At 38.2% G+C, this 17,453-nt stretch overlaps 1 protein-coding gene across 1 annotated transcript in view; it reads right to left on the bottom strand.

The window, feature by feature from the left end:
• LOC116314717 (FERM domain-containing protein 5-like) overlaps positions 1–16,776 on the bottom strand; it is a 32,831-nt gene extending 16,055 nt beyond the window's left edge. Inside the window, exons 1-4 of the mRNA XM_039612206.1 lie at positions 16,749–16,776; positions 4,919–5,023; positions 3,318–3,360; positions 3,116–3,194 (exon numbers count right to left, since the gene is read on the bottom strand). Coding sequence (XP_039468140.1) covers positions 3,116–3,194; positions 3,318–3,360; positions 4,919–5,023; positions 16,749–16,766 — 245 coding nt within the window. The 5' untranslated portion in view covers positions 16,767–16,776. The remainder of the gene's footprint in view (positions 1–3,115; positions 3,195–3,317; positions 3,361–4,918; positions 5,024–16,748) is intronic.
• Positions 16,777–17,453: the final 677 nt, after the last annotated feature.

Below are 17,453 nucleotides of genomic sequence, written 5' to 3'. Positions count from 1 at the left end.
TGTAACTTTTGAAAACACTCTGGCCTTTTTGGAGCCCATTTTTTAATTCACTTATAACACAATTTTTGAGAAAAATGAGTCATCATCTTATGTCCAGTCTTCTGAAATGGACTGGTCATGCATTTAAGAAGGTGAAAATTTATTCTAATTTCACACAGAGCATGAGCATCCATCCATCCATCCATCCATCCATCCATCCATCCATCCATCCATCCATCCATCCATCCATCCATCCATCATCCTCTGCTGCTTCAGCCTTCCCCAGCTTCTCTACATGTTCATGAAGAGGCTGAAGAGGGTGTGAGACAGAGCACACCCTGGACAGGTCTGGACCAGTCTGTCGCAGGAGTTTCGAGCTTATACATAATCATTTTGGGAATTGAGATTGATTTAAAATATGATTGCAGGTTCATGGAGAAACCCTCTGGGTACAACTTCATCTTCTGGTCTCTTCTACAACATCCAAAATTCCTGTCTGTCAGTTTGCTCACCCTAAAGTCATTTCATACTGCTGTGATTCTGGTTCTCTCCAAGCAGCAAAGCAATAAATAGCATAGAAGTGTTAAGCATTGCTGGGAAAAAGTGTGGTTATTGAGCATTTTACATTACTGAGGTTATTACTTGTTGTCTTCAATATGTGCAAGTTTCATACAAGGTTCATTTTTATGTAATTTCTACTGCCTTTGCCACCTCATCGGTTACAAAATCTTGCATGGTACCTAAGTTTCTTTTAGGATACACAAAAGCAGGATTGCTGTGAAATAACTGGTATTATTTAGATATATTTTTGCTTATGCGCTACGCATTCATTTGTCTGTAAAAGCCTCTAGTCGGAACAGATGGATGAGGATGGAGGGGCTCTGCCTTGCCGGCGCGCTGGTCTATCAAAATGAGCTGGATTGTGAATAAGAGATTTCATTGCGTGACAACCAGTCGAGGGATGTGATTTACAGGGATCTGTGCACTTGGAAGCTCTCCGGCTCACTCCTCACAGCAGTTTGTTCAGCTGTCATAGATGCTGCACGCCGTACAGTAGTGGCACAGAGCTTCATGACACCACAGCTTACACAAAAGGAAACACTCAAATCCTCTCTGCACACAGGCCACTGTGCTGAACTCAGAGTACTCTTAGAAACTGAAAAGCGTGGGTTTCTGCAACTTCATAACCACTTGCCCATTTTAATACTGGACTTTAGATAATTTAGAGGGTCATTTTGACTCATTAATAAAGAGGCCAAGTTGAAAACCGTTTTCAATGTTCCCATTAAAATTGCTATTATACTTTCCAGGGTTTTTTTTTCCTTAAGCGAATAACAATTTACTGAAAAGGATTCCTTATGTAAAATCAAATAGGATTTCCTAATAATCTCGTCTAAGTTGCAGTGGTATTATTCATTCTTCCATTTTGTAAAAGCCAGCTACAGAAGCATAAAAAGGCATTATCTGATTGGATTTTATGAGATAAGTACGGGCAGAAGAAAAAGACGTCTTCCCCACCCCCTTTTGGTTCAATAAAAGTCTCTCTTTGCTGTGGAGACTTTTATTATTTTATATCCGCCATTTAAGTTTGATCTGTGTCAGCATTTCTTAGATTGTTGAGTTTAAGAAGCAAAAAGGTAGACATCTATACACATTTTCTGCTTTAAGTTGTGTTTAAAAGGAATATTCCACACACATATAATAATAATAATAATAATAATAATAATAATAATAATAATAATAATGATGTAAGCTAACTTGAAGCACAACAAAAGGAACTCAAGTTTGCCCTTCAGTATTTTGTAATGCCCTGAGCTCCAAATAAAAATGCTAGAAGCTGAGGCTATGTCCACACGTACACGGGTATTTTTGAAAACGGAGATTTTCCGTTTTCGTTTTAAAAAATAATCCCGTCCACACGTAAAGGCAGAAATGAAGGAAAACGCTGCTAGGAACATGCCAAAGCAGCAGGTGGCGCTATATTCCTAACCGTGTAGAAATGTTGGCCAATCAGAAGTCTAGAAGCCTCGGTGGGAAATAGTAAACAAAGCTGGGGCATAGAAGCAGAACCGAGTCGTATGTGTGGAGGGACAGTAACTGTGTGTGTATATGTAAGCATTTAAACACTGCAGAGAGGACAATTAACAGTAACAGTATTGTAGAAATTCATTTCATCGAAACAACAACGTGGCGCACAGTGTGACGTCAAAAAAGGCGCACACCTTTGACGCTGCGTTTTCTCCGTTTTTCTCGTCCACACGTAAATGCAAAACGGGTTTTAGAAAATATCCACCCTGGCCGGAGTTTTAGAAATCTCCGTTTTCACTGACCGAAAACGCCGTTTACGTGTGGACGAAAGGTGCAAACGCATAGAAAAATCTGCGTTTTCAAAAATACCCGGGTACGTGTGGACATAGCCTGACACTGCAGTTTTTTCCACTGTGTATCTGTAATTTGTTTTTTTTCTCTTTTCTTTGAGCGTCATGATTGGCAGTCCCATTTCAGTGTAATGGCAGACATCTTGACCCTATTCTGAAATTGCAAGTGACAGATCCCCATGACCTGATAAAAGGAAATTTGCAAGTGAAAATGAGTCGCTCAGTTTTCTTGGTATGCATTAAAACCCCCTTTTTTCTTGCACATCTGGTTTTTATTTTAATTTTTTACATTTGTTATCTATTTATTTTTTCTAGTTTTCCCAGTAGTCAATACAAATGGCTGCAGACAGTGTGACATTAGCATACTTGCTGGTTGTAATAAAGGCATTTAAGTCACGTAGAAATGCAAAACATGACTGTGAAGAGATGTGAACTCTGCCACCATCAGCCTCAGAGCTCAGTTAGTGGCAGGCAGTTGTAAAAACTGACACCTTACAGTGAAATATCATTTGTTGATGGCATATTTTATTACTGTGTGCACTTCTGCAATGTGTCATTTTGTTTGTATTCGCTTGATTACTGTGCAAAAAGTTCAGCTGTGATCTGCAGATGAAAATTAGCCCTAAGCAAAATCAGGCATAATATGATAAAATTATCATATTTTAAACTTCAAAAGGTCTCCCACAGAAGAAGAACATGACATAAATTAACCCCACCTTTTCCCATGTGGAGCCCACTAAGCTATCTTAATGTCTTACCTGGTGATTTCCTCTTTCAGGGCAGCGGGGTCAGGTGGGTAAAACTTGACACGCAAACACATGGTGAATGGAGGCTGGGCTACAAACAGGAGATATATTTCTTTCAGGGGTTTTACTCTAATCAACTCTGGACATCTTGGAAGAGGAATAAACCAAAAAAAGTATCCACAAACTCATCAGGGATCTCAAACTAAATACTTACATTTCATTTGTTTGGCAATTGACTTTGTAAACTCCAACCAGTGCTGTAGGGAAGAGAAAGAGAAGTAAAGACCTGCACTTTGAACACTGATTCGGTATCTGCCAAACTGTCAGTCTGGGGTCTGATTACTCAGCAGCTGAGCATGATGACTTAAAATCTATAGCTGGAAGGCACAGTAGAATTACTCCCATCGCCTCGCCTTCTGTTTATTTAGACTCCCTCCAACACAGTCACCATGCAGAGAAAAGAAAGACATTTAGAAGATAATCAGGAGAGTGCTGCTTTTCTGTTTATTTTGAGCACCAACCATCAAGATTCATAAGTGGTTTTAATCAGTGAGATAATTACAGTTTGACAATGAGGCACGGAAGTTAACACAGGGTAGCATAAGATGCTATAAAGGGAGGGCGATTGGCTGAGGCAAGGTCGGTTAGTTTTCTGGGGCAATTTTTTTTTGAGGATTTTTGTTCTCTACAAGATCTGCCTCCTTGAGATATCAACCTGATAAATAATGCATGTGTAAAACGCAATGCTGAATAGCCCTCAAGGTGTCTCCTATCTTTTCATTGTGTTGAGCTAGAGTTGAAAGATTTACACAAAGATCCAGCAAAAAGTCTTATCATGTATGACGAGCAAATGCAGTCATACATGATGGGAATGGTGATGTGAAATGCTGTACAACAAAGCATCGTTATTCCAGGTTAATTTCTGAATCATCCACTATCTCAGAGCCTATGGGATTGCGCGTTCTTAGCATTAAATAGCATGTGTTTCGCTTATGACTGTGTATTTAGAGGCTGTAAGGTAACCTCCATCTGATTACTTTACTTTGGTCCCTTGGCTTCCAATTTATTTGTTTGGTTCACAAAAACAAAACATAAAAAAATGGATGTGTGTGGTAAGTGCTGCAGAGATGTGGGGTGTGCAAAATGTGTGGTTGTTGGATTGCTGGTGGAGGCTGAAAAATGTAAAACTATCACCACTGAAGTAAAATACTGAAGTGACCTTTGAGAAAGTAAAACGAATAAACCTTTTTAGACCTTTTAAAGAATTTGTAATCTTATTTACAGTTAAAGGTTGAATAATTAAGGAGTCCTCAGTTCAAGCTCTGCAAATCTACCTATCACTTTATCATTTTTTTTAATTTAATTCATATTCACTTCAGTCAAAGAGGTTGGCTTTTTGCCAGCTTTTATTATTAATCTGTAGATCTACCCATCTGTTCAGAATCCTTAAATAGACCCGAATGCTTTCTTATCCTTGCATCAGCTTCCCATTATTTTCTTCAGCGCTTTTAAGATTTACATTTGAATACGGTTATCCTTTAAATCCAGCGTAGCGTGTGAATCTCAATGCTGTATAACCTTTTTGAGGCATAAAATGGATTTTTAAGGACAAGGACCCAGCTAACTTGTGCTCACAAATGATCTAAAAGGTGAACAAAACTTCAAATAATGTAAGAAAGTTAACAAGAGATAATTATTGTTGGGAAATGTAAATATTAAAAGGTTGGGTTTTAGTGACAGAGGGAATTTTTTTTTGATTTGTTTTGTTTTATTTTTCTATTTGGTGGGTTTGTTATGAAGAAGATTCATACTTACTCTCTGCTTGTCTGGGTCAACATATCTAATGCCAAAGTAGTCTTTCTCCAGCAGGTTAAGATGGTGGCAGATGAGGTCAAACAAGTACTGTCCTTTGGCGTCCCGCTGAAAGAGACATGACATGAGATAATATGAGAAGATTCAACCAATGTGCCCATTACTAAGGGATATTAAAGTCAGAAGGGTAGGGGAAAAAATGAGATGAGTAATTTCACTTCACATGACTCCACAGTCTCCATCCTCCCTCACAGTAGTTGCATACTGGGACACAGTTAATGAACCCCAAGCAGATCAATGTTGTTTACTCTACACACAAACACTTGGAATCAAAATCTAGACTCCACATTACAGACAGAGCAGGAAACAGCATCATGCATTATGAAATGAAGAGGACATTTAAAGACATAATAATAGCGCCACATCGAGCTGATTTATTTCTGTCTCATCAGGAAGTCCATCTTTTTTTTTTCTTTTTGAGCCTCTGAAAAGTCAAAACGGCCACCAGAAAATGTTTTAATATTTCACTACCCTCAAGGGAGATATATGAAGGCTATCAAATATTCATATGGAGGCAGCAGCCATCTGTGAACGCTCTGAAACATTTCTGCTGCAGAAAAAGACCCGAAAAAGCAGCAAGACAGTGAGTAGGCTAAGGAAAATGCAGACTGGAAAGAAGATATAGGCCTTGTCATGCAATGCAGCCAAAAAATCTAAATCTCTGACTATTTTTTAGATTTCTTTTTGTTTCTGTGGGCCTGTACTTGACCAAAATAGTGAAGATGGACTGGAAAGTGGGAGAGATAGACGGGGAGATGAAGTGAAGCAAAGGGCCAGAGGATGAATCAAACTCAGGTCACTGCATGGAGGAATAAGTCTTAAGTGAACGGGAGACACGCTGAGCCAGGTGAGATATGGGGGAGCGCCAGGATACTGTAACACACACACACACATACAGATGTATATATATATATATCTACACATTATTCACTTTTGGAACTAGCAGTTTAACTCAGAGTAAATATGGCTTTACAAAAAGCTGCATGTACCCAATGTGACTCATTAAAAATCTATTTTAGTGAAGTCCTTATTTAGATTTAACTGCATCATTAAGACGCATAGCTCCCACTGAATGCAAAATGAACCATGAGAAGTAATTTGGCGTGTTATAACAATGCCAGCAAAAATCATCTCTGATGGACAACACTGCAATATTTCACCCCTCTTGGGCTTGTAGTACAGCTCAAACGTGATGTTGAGAAAGAAAAGGGAACAGTTACCTTAACTGATTTAAAAAGGCAAAGGGGTTTTCGTGACATACACATGCATTTCACATACACTTCTCCTATGTTGAATGAATGGACTTCAGTCAGCTAGGAACAATAGGTGTGGTCATTCACTTTTTTATATTGCTGTAATGGTTACATCAGTATGCACAATCAATATGATATTTTTAATGCTACAATTATTGTTATTATCCATTTATTTTTAAATGTTATGTTTTAAAAAAGCAGAACAAATAGTAAAGCAGATCGGGGTTTTTTAGGACACCAAAATTGCAGTAATTTACTTGCACTTTTGAAGAGAGAAATTATTTTAGTCGTTAAACGTTATGCTTGATGAATTTTTGACTTCTCAGTGAAGTCTGCTGTGCCGGTTGAATCTCATTATTTTTATTTTTATTGCACAAAAGGGTGAGCGCACAATGGTAAAGTGCAAACTGCATCCAGAACAGACACAACTGCATTATACGTCTAACACAGCTTTGGCTCTTTGCAAGTACCAGCATATACAGCATGCTAATGCTAAGCTAGCCCAGAACCCAGACTGTGTTAAAACTGAGTGAATGCAGACCCACGCCCAGCAACCAGACCCTGAACTTCAACAGGTAACAATGTTTCCATGTTTCTTTGTACTGGTTTTTATCTTTGCTTTGTATTCATACTTAAATAGTAGGAGAAAGATTAGATATGTGTCTTCATTAGAATAGGGATTTGTGTTGGTGTGGGAGACTGTAGCATATGTAGACAACGTGTTTCATGTAACAACAGATGTAATGAGTAGTGTAACAAGTTAATTTCTCCTGCGAGTATTTAAATAATGTTCTGCATTACTTTTAAGGAAAGTGTTCTGTGTAATATGTGTAATACATTACTTTTTTTCAGTAATTACCCCAACAGGCAAAATACCTCCAACATGCACAAACATTTGACCACACAGAATGCAATTAATTTGCACAAATGTAATGTCTTTGATATGTTGCTTAGCGATGGTGGTGACTCTCAAAGTATAGCCAATAAGAACCCAATGAGAATCGATAAGTGATATCGATAATGGAATCAGAATTTCTAAATTCTTATCAATTCCCATCCCTACCAGTTATGCTTTGACTGCATTGGCAGTGTATTTGGGAACACTGATATCCTGAAAAAACGAACTCTTTGCCATTGAGACACTTTCCAGTTAACAGTAGGATCAAAGTCTGATAGTACTTTTCTGCATTAATAATTTAATCAATTTTGACAAGGTTGACGAGAAATGCAGGCTTTGACAGAGTCTCCACTGTGTTTTCTGTTTGCAGACACTCACTGTTATACCTCTCCCTTGATATCCTCTCTATATAATAATGGACATTTATTGCAGTATGTCTTAAAATGTTTCCTTTGAGGCGTGTCACCATGGAGTGGATGTACAGCAAGTGAAATTTTCTTGCTCCTTGTACACTGTACTGTACATATAGGATATATTTTGTCTTTGTTGTAAAGGACACTATAAAATATCTGACTCTGCCCTTCAGAAGACACAGTGTTCACATAAGTGACACAAAACTGCAGAGTCAGAGAAAGTCATAGGCAGATATGTGAGAACGGGAGAAAGAGAAGGGAAAGGCAAAACTAAACAGAAAGTGAGATCAAATTAAGAGAGAGGACAAGAACGCAGGGAGACGATGGAGAACAAAGAAGGCCAGATGACTCTGATTAATATGTCTCTATCCAACACCACAATCATAGGGGATAGGAGAATAACTGCACTGAAGGACTGGTTCATGTGTGAACCACAATCTATGCTCAGGCCTGCTGAGACATATCATGTCGGACAATGTGTGAATCTATGATGAATCCTGTCCACACTTTCATATCACTCAGTATCACATCAGATTTTTGAACAAACCCCTCAGGTAACACATGTCAGCTGTGCTGCACTTATTATTATTCCAAAACCTTAATGAGGGTTTTTTTTTTTTAACTTAAATTGATGAAAAGTGCTCTTCTTTAAGAACCTGTCTCCATCAGACTATCAGACTGAGCGAATTCACTTTTCACTAGTGTAAAGCAACAGATATGAACACAGCAGTTTCATGGTATATATCTCTAGCTTTTCACTAGTGTAAAGCAACAGATATGAACACAGCAGTTTCATGGTATATATCTCTAAGATACACATGAATTTTTCCGTGTTGTTTTAACATTTTCAGCTAGTGTAAAGAGTTTACATGCCTACTTGTACTGGCCCAGCAAACTTGGATCTAATCAATTTATTTTATTTACTCTGTTTCGTGTGGTGTTCCACTTTAACAAATTTGCCTTGGTTTCTGTCTGAACATGAAGTCTTGCTGACAACATCACTCTCTTCTTTGTGCCAGTGAAGCTACTTCACGTGCTGAATGCTAAATGACCAGTGTGGCCTGTTCTCTCCTTATTTCATGACAAATTAAGCAGATAAAGAAATCTAGAGATGATTCTAAGGGTTGAGCATACATTTGGTAGACGTTCACTAGAACTCTCAATATGAGGTCCAAAGAGATGTTGATCCAAGGTATCAACATCTAATTGTGACTGTACGTGTGTGTGTCTGGCATCTATATTTGTTAGTTTCTTCCTATTTAGTATTGTTACTTGTCTCTAGTGTCTTATGTTTAGCTTTAATTTGTCATGTGTCATTTGATTGTAATTGTCTGAGTCTTGTTACCTGTTGTGTCCACTTCTTCTAATTACTCTCATGTGTTTAAATAGAACTGTTCCAACAGTCTCTGTCTCAACAAATTCCCTTGTTCCCTTGTATGGCTGTTGTAGAGGTTTGTTTGTTTGTGTGTGTGTGTGTGCACACGTGCACTTTTCTTCTCATGCTGTTATTTAAATCATCTTAATTAAACAATGTAATTTTTGTTACATCCTATATTCCTTCAAAGTCTGAATTTGTGGCTCCTGATCACGCTAATCATGACAGAGCTATTATCAGCTATCATTAGGCCATTGGGAATGGACATATTAGTAATCTGGTATGTTCTTAAAAAGAGAGCATGCACTGGCTGCCCAGTGCAACACTAAAAATCTTTAAAGTCCGCAGTAGACATCTAAATTGGATGATTACAAAATTCTTTCATTGGTTAACAAAAACAACTTCATAATATTTAGCCAAGTCAAGAATATTTTCGTAGATGCATCATTGTTAAAGCTTACAGCCAAGTTTTTATGAATGTGAACATAGAGGGTTTACGACAAGGTGCAAACCACTGGTTACACTCAAGAACCGGAAGGCCACATTACCAGAAAACATCTAACAAAACTGGTACAGGTTCTTTGTACAAATGAAACCAAAATTAACTTGTATTAACATGATGGGAAAGGGAAGGAATGAAGAAGAAGGGAACCAGCTTTTCACAGTGGAAATGTATAATGGTGCAAAGCAAACTGTAAAAGCAACCCGAGACTTTTTCAAGGCAAAGAAATGGGATGTTCTTCAATGGGCAAGTCAGTCCCTTGATTTCAACAAAAGGAAAGCATGCTATTCAGTTACTGAAGACAAAACTGAAGGCAGAAAACCACAAACACACAGCAATTGAAGGTAGCTGCAGAGCACTTCAAAGGAGAAAACAACATTTGGTGTCCATGGACACTAGACAGGCAGTCAATGACTGCAAAGGATTTTCATCAAGTATTGAAAACATTCCTTACATGTAAACATATGCTAGTTTATTTGACAATGGGTGATTATGTATAAGAATTATTGCGACTCCTAAACACTTAATGCAATGCTTTTGTAAAGCCCTTGAATTAAAGCTGAAATTCTGACTTCAATCATATCTTGATTGTCTGATTTAAAATCCACTGTGATGGTGTACAAAGGCAAAATTACAACTAATTTGTCAGTTAATTCAGAACAGTCTTTCCGAAATGCATCTATAATGAAAAACCTGCCACGAGAAATAACTTAGTAGAATCATGCAATTAATAAGTATTTGATACATTTTTAGCAAACACCAAAGCACAACCTAACATGAACTGATCATGTTTAGTTGTGTCAAGCTGTGCACTAACTAGACCTTTCCCAGGATGCACTGGGCTGACCCTCCATCTCCTCTGTCAGTGTGTCTGTATGTCATTGTCATGACATATACCCAGACTCACCAGGACAAGCCTGCTGACCAGCCCAGGAGCAAAAATAGAAAGGCGCATCCCTCTCGCTCTCACTCTCTCACTCACACATGAACACACACACATGCACAAACACGCACACACGCACGCACAGTCTCCATTCTTCTGTTTTAATGGATGGTGATACACCTGTGAAACCTCTAAATCCACAACATTTTCAGAGCCTGTACCTCCCACTCGCTCCATCTGCTTAGCTCTGTAGTGTAAACTATAGCAATCCCACTTAATCACTATGCTATGCTAATATGTGCACTCGAGTGTTAGTATATGCCATATCTTAGTGTGTGTGCGTGTCTGCCTGTGTTTGCCTGTGTGTGTGAGTGAGTAACTGATGGTCAATATCCATAGTAGTTATGAAACAACAAAAAAGACGCAGGATGATTTGTCTCTGTCCAACACTTTAGAATATAAATGAAGAGGAATGAAAGATAATTGCAAAAGCCATTCATCAAGATTACTAGTCTTCTGAGAAAATATTTCCTCACTCGGGTACGCAAGCAGACATGCTTTTTATAGCCGCAGCAGAGGTAAACACATACAAGTTCTACAATGGTTTCAGTGTCTCTTACAGCACATTTTAAGTGGTTTGACTAAGTAAAGAACTTCTGATCTTGATTTTTCTGTTGTGCATTATGATATAATCCTGTTGTCCCTAGTAATGTACCTGACTCTGCACTGTGATGCAGTTTGTATTACTGAAATCAAAGGACACTGTAACTTTGTCCTGTGCTCATTATTTGCTTTGACTAAAATAAGTAGGATAAAGCAGCAGAATAAACTGCCCATAGGCAGCTGACCAAACACTTGTAATGTATGGATGGTGTTGTGTTCCATACTAATAAGATTCACTGAACTTCAGTAAGGCTTCACTTGCTCCACTGGGAGACAAAGACTGAAACATTATCGATCTGAAGTTAAGTGTTCTTCAGCATCCTTAAACTCAGAGTTAAGCGGCAAAACACTGTTGGCTACAGGGAGGAAATGCTATATGTTTCCAGTTAAAGCACAGTTTTATTGTTTTTGAGTAGATAAACTGCAGCTCTGTTATGTGGTTTGTGGTCATGTGATTTCATTGTGGGAATTGCTTCTCTCACTGCTTTCTCTCCCTTTGGTTTTACTGCTGTGGAGGAAATAATTGGATCTGTGCTATATTTGGATTAAAACCCTTTTATAGTCAAAACATCATGAAACTGTGAAATATAATAACCTGCTATTAAGATAAACGGACACACATTTAAGACCTTATACAACAGGCTTTGTAGTGAGATTGTCTTTTGTTTTATATTCAACATAAGGACTGAAAAAAAGGCCTTGGTAACGAAGTCTTTCATGCATCATCTTTTTCAAGATTTAACACTCATGAAGTTCATAGTAATTGGGCTTTAAAAACAGAGTTATTAAGTTGTCTTAATTGGTAATGCTACATCACATTACATAGTAAATATCATTACTGCCATATCATCTCACTGAACTGCAGAGAATTAGACATATTAATTAGTTTAATCTAACCCTCTTTCACTGACATACAGTTGCTAACACACTTCATACTTTTCCTAAGTGGCTGAAATGACATGAATATATTTATTTCCTGTAGCAAAAATGGCAACCAGACTGCTCGCATTCCTTTGTGCAAGTCAAGTATTTAAATGTGGCTGAAGTAAAATGCTACGGTAATTTTACAACATCCTCTGTCAGCAGCCACTCTAAAATATCTTTTCTATTATAGTCTAGTTGATGCCTCTCATGCAAGTGTATTTTGTGTTGAGATCAGGAGTTCTCACCGTTTTGAGTGCCAATTAAGTGAGCCATCATATAACTGACTGCTCCACCGGCTTATGTTTTTATTGTAGTGTTTGTCATATATCTGCTCAGAGGATGATGATTTCTGTTAGTAATTGTTGTAATTGTAGTGTTTTTTGTTATATTTCTTTACAACAGCTGTGTATTTCAGTATTAGAAAAGTTTAGTCTGTTAGATATTGATTGAAGAGAATCCCCTATGCTCTTGCTCTGTGTTCCTATATAATGGTATGATATTGATAAAAACTATAGATTAATAGTCCATTCTTTTCTTATTAGGTACATGAGTAAAGTTTAATACTAGAAAAGGCCAGCACTAGCCCACAGGCTGCACATTGAGAACCCCATTAAATTTGCTTTACAGCATATTTACAGACAAAAAAGCATAAAAACTAATCACACATATTCATTCAAACCACTTTCCTAGAATAACTCCACTTTCTAAAAGTTTAGGCCTTAACTATGTTTTCTTTATACTGTGATGTACAGTGTATGATCAGTTAAAATGAGTACATATATGAGTATATATTATTAATTATTTAATTCATTATTTATCCCAGTGCACAAACAGCACTTATTACAATGCAATCTTACGGCAGTGTGTATTCTTGTACCAATAAAGTAGCTGGGCTATTATTATCCTGTCAGCTTACATTAAATTCACTGAGAAAATCATTAAGCTTTGGCATTTGATTTCACTGGTCTTCCCTGATCAGGATAAATGAATGGCCTAGAGGTTCTGTTCCCCAACACTTGCATGTGTGCTTGCTCAGGTGTATTTGAGAGTGCCTGCAACCTCAGGTATAATTTAATGTAAGAGATCAAATAATCTTAACAACCATCTCATGAATATGGATTTTATGTGAGCCAAGGGGAACATTCAAGACTTGTGATGAATCACAAAAAAGCAGACAGATATCTGTAGACCAAAACCAGTTTTTATGGTCACAGAAAGCAACTTTTGAGTTCTAGAAAGGATGAGGATCAGAAAAAGGATTTTCTTTTGCCTCTTATATAACTCAAAAATTGAGGAGAAGACTCTATGCAGACTGTTCTTACAGGTGAGAATTGCATTTCCTGCTTTTTAGAAAGAAGTCCACTGAGTATGCTCCATTTATCAGTCCTCCCAGAGAAAACTTTAGCTGGATCGAGACAGACAGACTTCAGATTCGAGACTCACATTCAGTGCCTTTGAGAAACGATGGATTAGCTCTTTGCTCTTGGGAGGACACTCAAGCAGTTATGGGAATTTGCTAATCCAGTCTTTGTGCACTTACTAAAGCTTATGACAGCATCCCTTAGGATGTATAGTTGAAGATGTACAGCAGGACCATAGGGTAGAAAGACCACAGCACTGAGCCATTTGATCTTTGGTATGTTTTGTCTGCGAATGTCATGGTTACACTTTTTATTTTATAGTGATGATAAACTAGTTCTTACTGGTTTCATCACAGTGTCATTACACAAATGGGTTTGATAGTTTTAATTATTAGAAAATAACTGAAATAAAAATTTGCCTATACTTCAATGAATGGGGTTAAATAAAGTGCATTACTAAATTTGACCACATGCAAGAGTTTTAACCTTCATAAAGCTCATGAATGCTGGCTAACATCTGAAACAATAAGATTTCAAATACAAGCAGCTGACCTCAAAAACTGCACATCCTAATTATTCCATGGTGAGACCTGGAGGACTGGGATGAAGTTAAGTACACTAACCCGTTTTAAGCTCAGCTCAAACTCATATGAATCTGGCAAAGCTGAATGAATTATTTGTGGCAACAGCGGTAAACTTATGAGTAATAAGAATCGTAGCATTTTACTTACATATGTATATGTTCATGTATGTATCAGGGTTCTTATGAGATGCGTTGTGATAAGAGTAGTAGCATGGGCATGTGTGCGCTGTGATATTAGCCACAGTGACTTGTGGGTAAATTAGATTAGTGCAGGCCTGCCACAGGCAGAGGAATGTATTAAACAAGCAGAGGCCCGTAAGTGCTTTATGAAGGCACGCGCCGTGTTTCATCACAGCTATAATAAAAGTGATAAACGGGGAGATGGAAATAACCCAGACTGGGGCCAAATGATCACTGTGCTCCTTTAGTGGGAGCATCAACAACAGCAGCACGCCGCTCTCTCAGCATGGCCGGGCCTTGCATTAGATTAATTATTGAGAGGGGTTCCATATCAGCTTGGGAAACACCACATCAATAAATAATGGTGTCATTTTAAGCTAGAGGATGGAAATTGCAACAACTGTGGGAATAGTTTTGAAAAAATTACTGCTTATAATAGCGTCTGGTAAAAGTGGTGCTTGACAACGTTTTGTTTCAGTTTTGTAACGCCACACAGCTCTCAGCTTTTGGTTAGCAGGTGATTAAATGGAAGTATGGTTCATGGTGGTCTCAAACGTCGCCTGCTTCTTTGGAGCTCAACAGCAAAGTTAATATTTAGCATATCTCAAAGCTCCACTGCATGATCTTTACGCTGATTTTTGCTGTTCTTTAAGAAGCTGTCTCTAAAGCTGCAAGCCTGTAAATGGCTTACTATAATCTCATGATATGGTAATGTGTACTTTCCATATTCTACAGAGTGAAAGACTGTAGTGGATGCTCCTGTCAGTCAGCGGCTGTTTGGTAAGAAGATTTACACTCAACATGCCTTCACTGGCAGTCTCATGGAAGAAATAAATCAGCTATATTGCAATGGCTTTTGCAGAAAGAAAGGAAGTGACTCATGTATATTCTGAACATATTTTGAGTTACTTTAAATAAACAGACATCAGGCACCAGCACCATGGTGATGTAATAGTACTACTATACATTTAAATAACCTGGTGATGATGTGCACTGTAGTTTATACTAGGTTTCATTAAGCTTCTCTGTATGTTTGCTTAGTAAATCTTGCATTACTTAAATAAATAGGCTGTCTCCATGACAGCTGTAGTCACCCAGCTGTTTGCTCTAGCTGCGTAATTCATGGACGTATGTGAGAGCAGTATTAAAGAGCAGTATTTATTTATCCCTGACATCTTGCACTAATAGCCTCTTTGAAAGTGCAGAATCTAAAAGTATAGCTAAGGATTTGTATCAAAACTCCATGGATCCAAACTCAAGACCCAAAACACCACTTTTCTTTCTCAGCAGCATGATTAAAAAGAGCATGGAATTCTTCCCTGAATTCAGTAGAGCTCAACTAAAAGCACAAGGCTATGCAGACCCGTGCTGACACTGGAAAAAAGAAAGTAGACACACTGAATAAAACCGTACTCAATGGCATTTCTATGGGGATGACTCACACCACTTCTTGTGGATAAGGCTCTCTCATTTCCATGTATTTTCCCCCAAATTGCATGAGACTGGGTCTTTATTTTCCTCTACAGCCATTAATTTACTGGTGATTCATTCTTGCTGCACAGCACAGTGACACTTCTTTAAATTGCTCAGAATATATTGCTCGTCCTCAGATTTAATCTCAGTTCAACACAAGAAAAACACAGTGAGTGTGAAGTCATGTTAGGAGAGGGACTTTTTGACATGAGTAAAGTGACTCATTTTCAGCTGAACATTTCAATTAAATCTTAGCTTTTAGAACATGATTCGTGTGATACAAGCTCACTTATATGGCTACCTGCATGAAGCTTCCTGTCACTTTAACTACTTTATGAAGCAATCTCAGTGAGGTTGGACTATTAATAATGGAGGGAAGAATATGAAATATGAAACTAAAGGTATTATTACAGCAAGTATTAAAAAGTCAACACACCATTGTTGAAATGCCAGGTTTTTGTGGTGTGAAAAATGAGACCTAGATAAAACAGAACTTTTCCACCTTTCATGTCACCTACAAATACTTTAGCCTTGATAATAAGGACTGCAAGCAGGTGGAAAGACAAGTTCTGACCTGGTACATCTAAAGCTGTCAATATTATATAAATAAAAAGGTGTCGTCTTACTGGGATTTACATCTGCAAACGTGAGAAAGTCACTGTGCCTTCCAAGGAATAGTACAGAACTCAAGAAAACCAAAACGTGACAAATTGATGGGTTTTTTTTTCATTTCTATTTGCAATTTTTTTTTAGATGTATTCATGAAAAAAATATGGGTGATTCACAGTATAAACTCTCATGATCAAATCATTAAAACGTTGAAAACATATTAACAATGTGTGCATACACCAACTAGGGATAACATTACCTAATATTGTGTAAGTGCCCCTTTTTTGGTTTTGCTGCCCCAACAGTTATCGAGGCATGGACTACACTAGACCCCTTACGGTGTACTGTGGTACCTCGCACCAAGATATTAATAAGTGATCCTTTAAATTTCAAGATAGGGATTCCATGGATTGGACTTTTTTGTCCAGATCTAGAGAATTTGGAGGTCAAGTCAACATCTCAAAGTTATTGTTGGAGAATTCAAACCATTCTTGAATGATTCTTCTTACTTTGCGGCAGAGGACAAAGAGGCCATCAGTGAGTAATGTTTTGATGAAAGGGTCAGCAGCGTGTCAAAGCAACATCCACATGTATGAGAGAACCCAAGGTTTCCCAGCAGAATATTACCCGAAGCATCACACTGCCCGCCAGCTTACATTTCTCCCATAATGCATCCTGTTGCCAGCTGTTCCTCAGGTAAGTGATGCATACCAGGCCATCCACATGATAGAAAAGAAAACATGATTCATCAGACCAGGCCAGCTGCCTCCATTGCTCCGTGGGCCAGTTCTGATGCTCATGCTACTTTCGGCAGTGAACACGAGTCAGCATAGGCACCCTGACTGGTCTGCAGGTAAACAGCCCCAAACGCTACAAACTGCACTGTGCATTCTGACACCTTTTTATCAGAACCAACATGAACTTTTTCTGCAATTTGAGCTACAATAGCTCGTCTGTTGGATCAGACCAGCCTTTTCTCCCTACGTGCATAAATGAGCCTTGGCAGCCCAAGAACCTATCACGGGTTCACCAGTGTTCCTTCCTAGGACCACTTTTGATGTATAGTAATGCCTACAGAGAGCTGCACTTTGGGAAATGCTCTGACACAGTCGTCAAACCGTCACAATTTAGCTCTTGTGAAACTCGCTGAAATCCTTAAGCTAGCCCATTTTTCTTGCTTCTAACACATCAACTTGTCTCACTCACTAACAGGTGCCATAATGAAAAGATAATCAGTGTCATTCGCTTCACCTGTCAGTGGTCATACTGTTATGCCTGATCAGTATATTTTTTTTTTTCAAATGGACAACCAAATAAAGGGACACACACACACACACACACACACAAAAAGGTGGTTGGCG

This window comes from Oreochromis aureus, linkage group 1 (assembly GCF_013358895.1).
Source record: "Oreochromis aureus strain Israel breed Guangdong linkage group 1, ZZ_aureus, whole genome shotgun sequence".
Lineage (NCBI taxonomy): Eukaryota > Metazoa > Chordata > Actinopteri > Cichliformes > Cichlidae > Oreochromis > Oreochromis aureus.
Note: the sequence above shows the minus strand (reverse complement) of the source record. Positions and strands in the feature narration are given on the sequence as shown.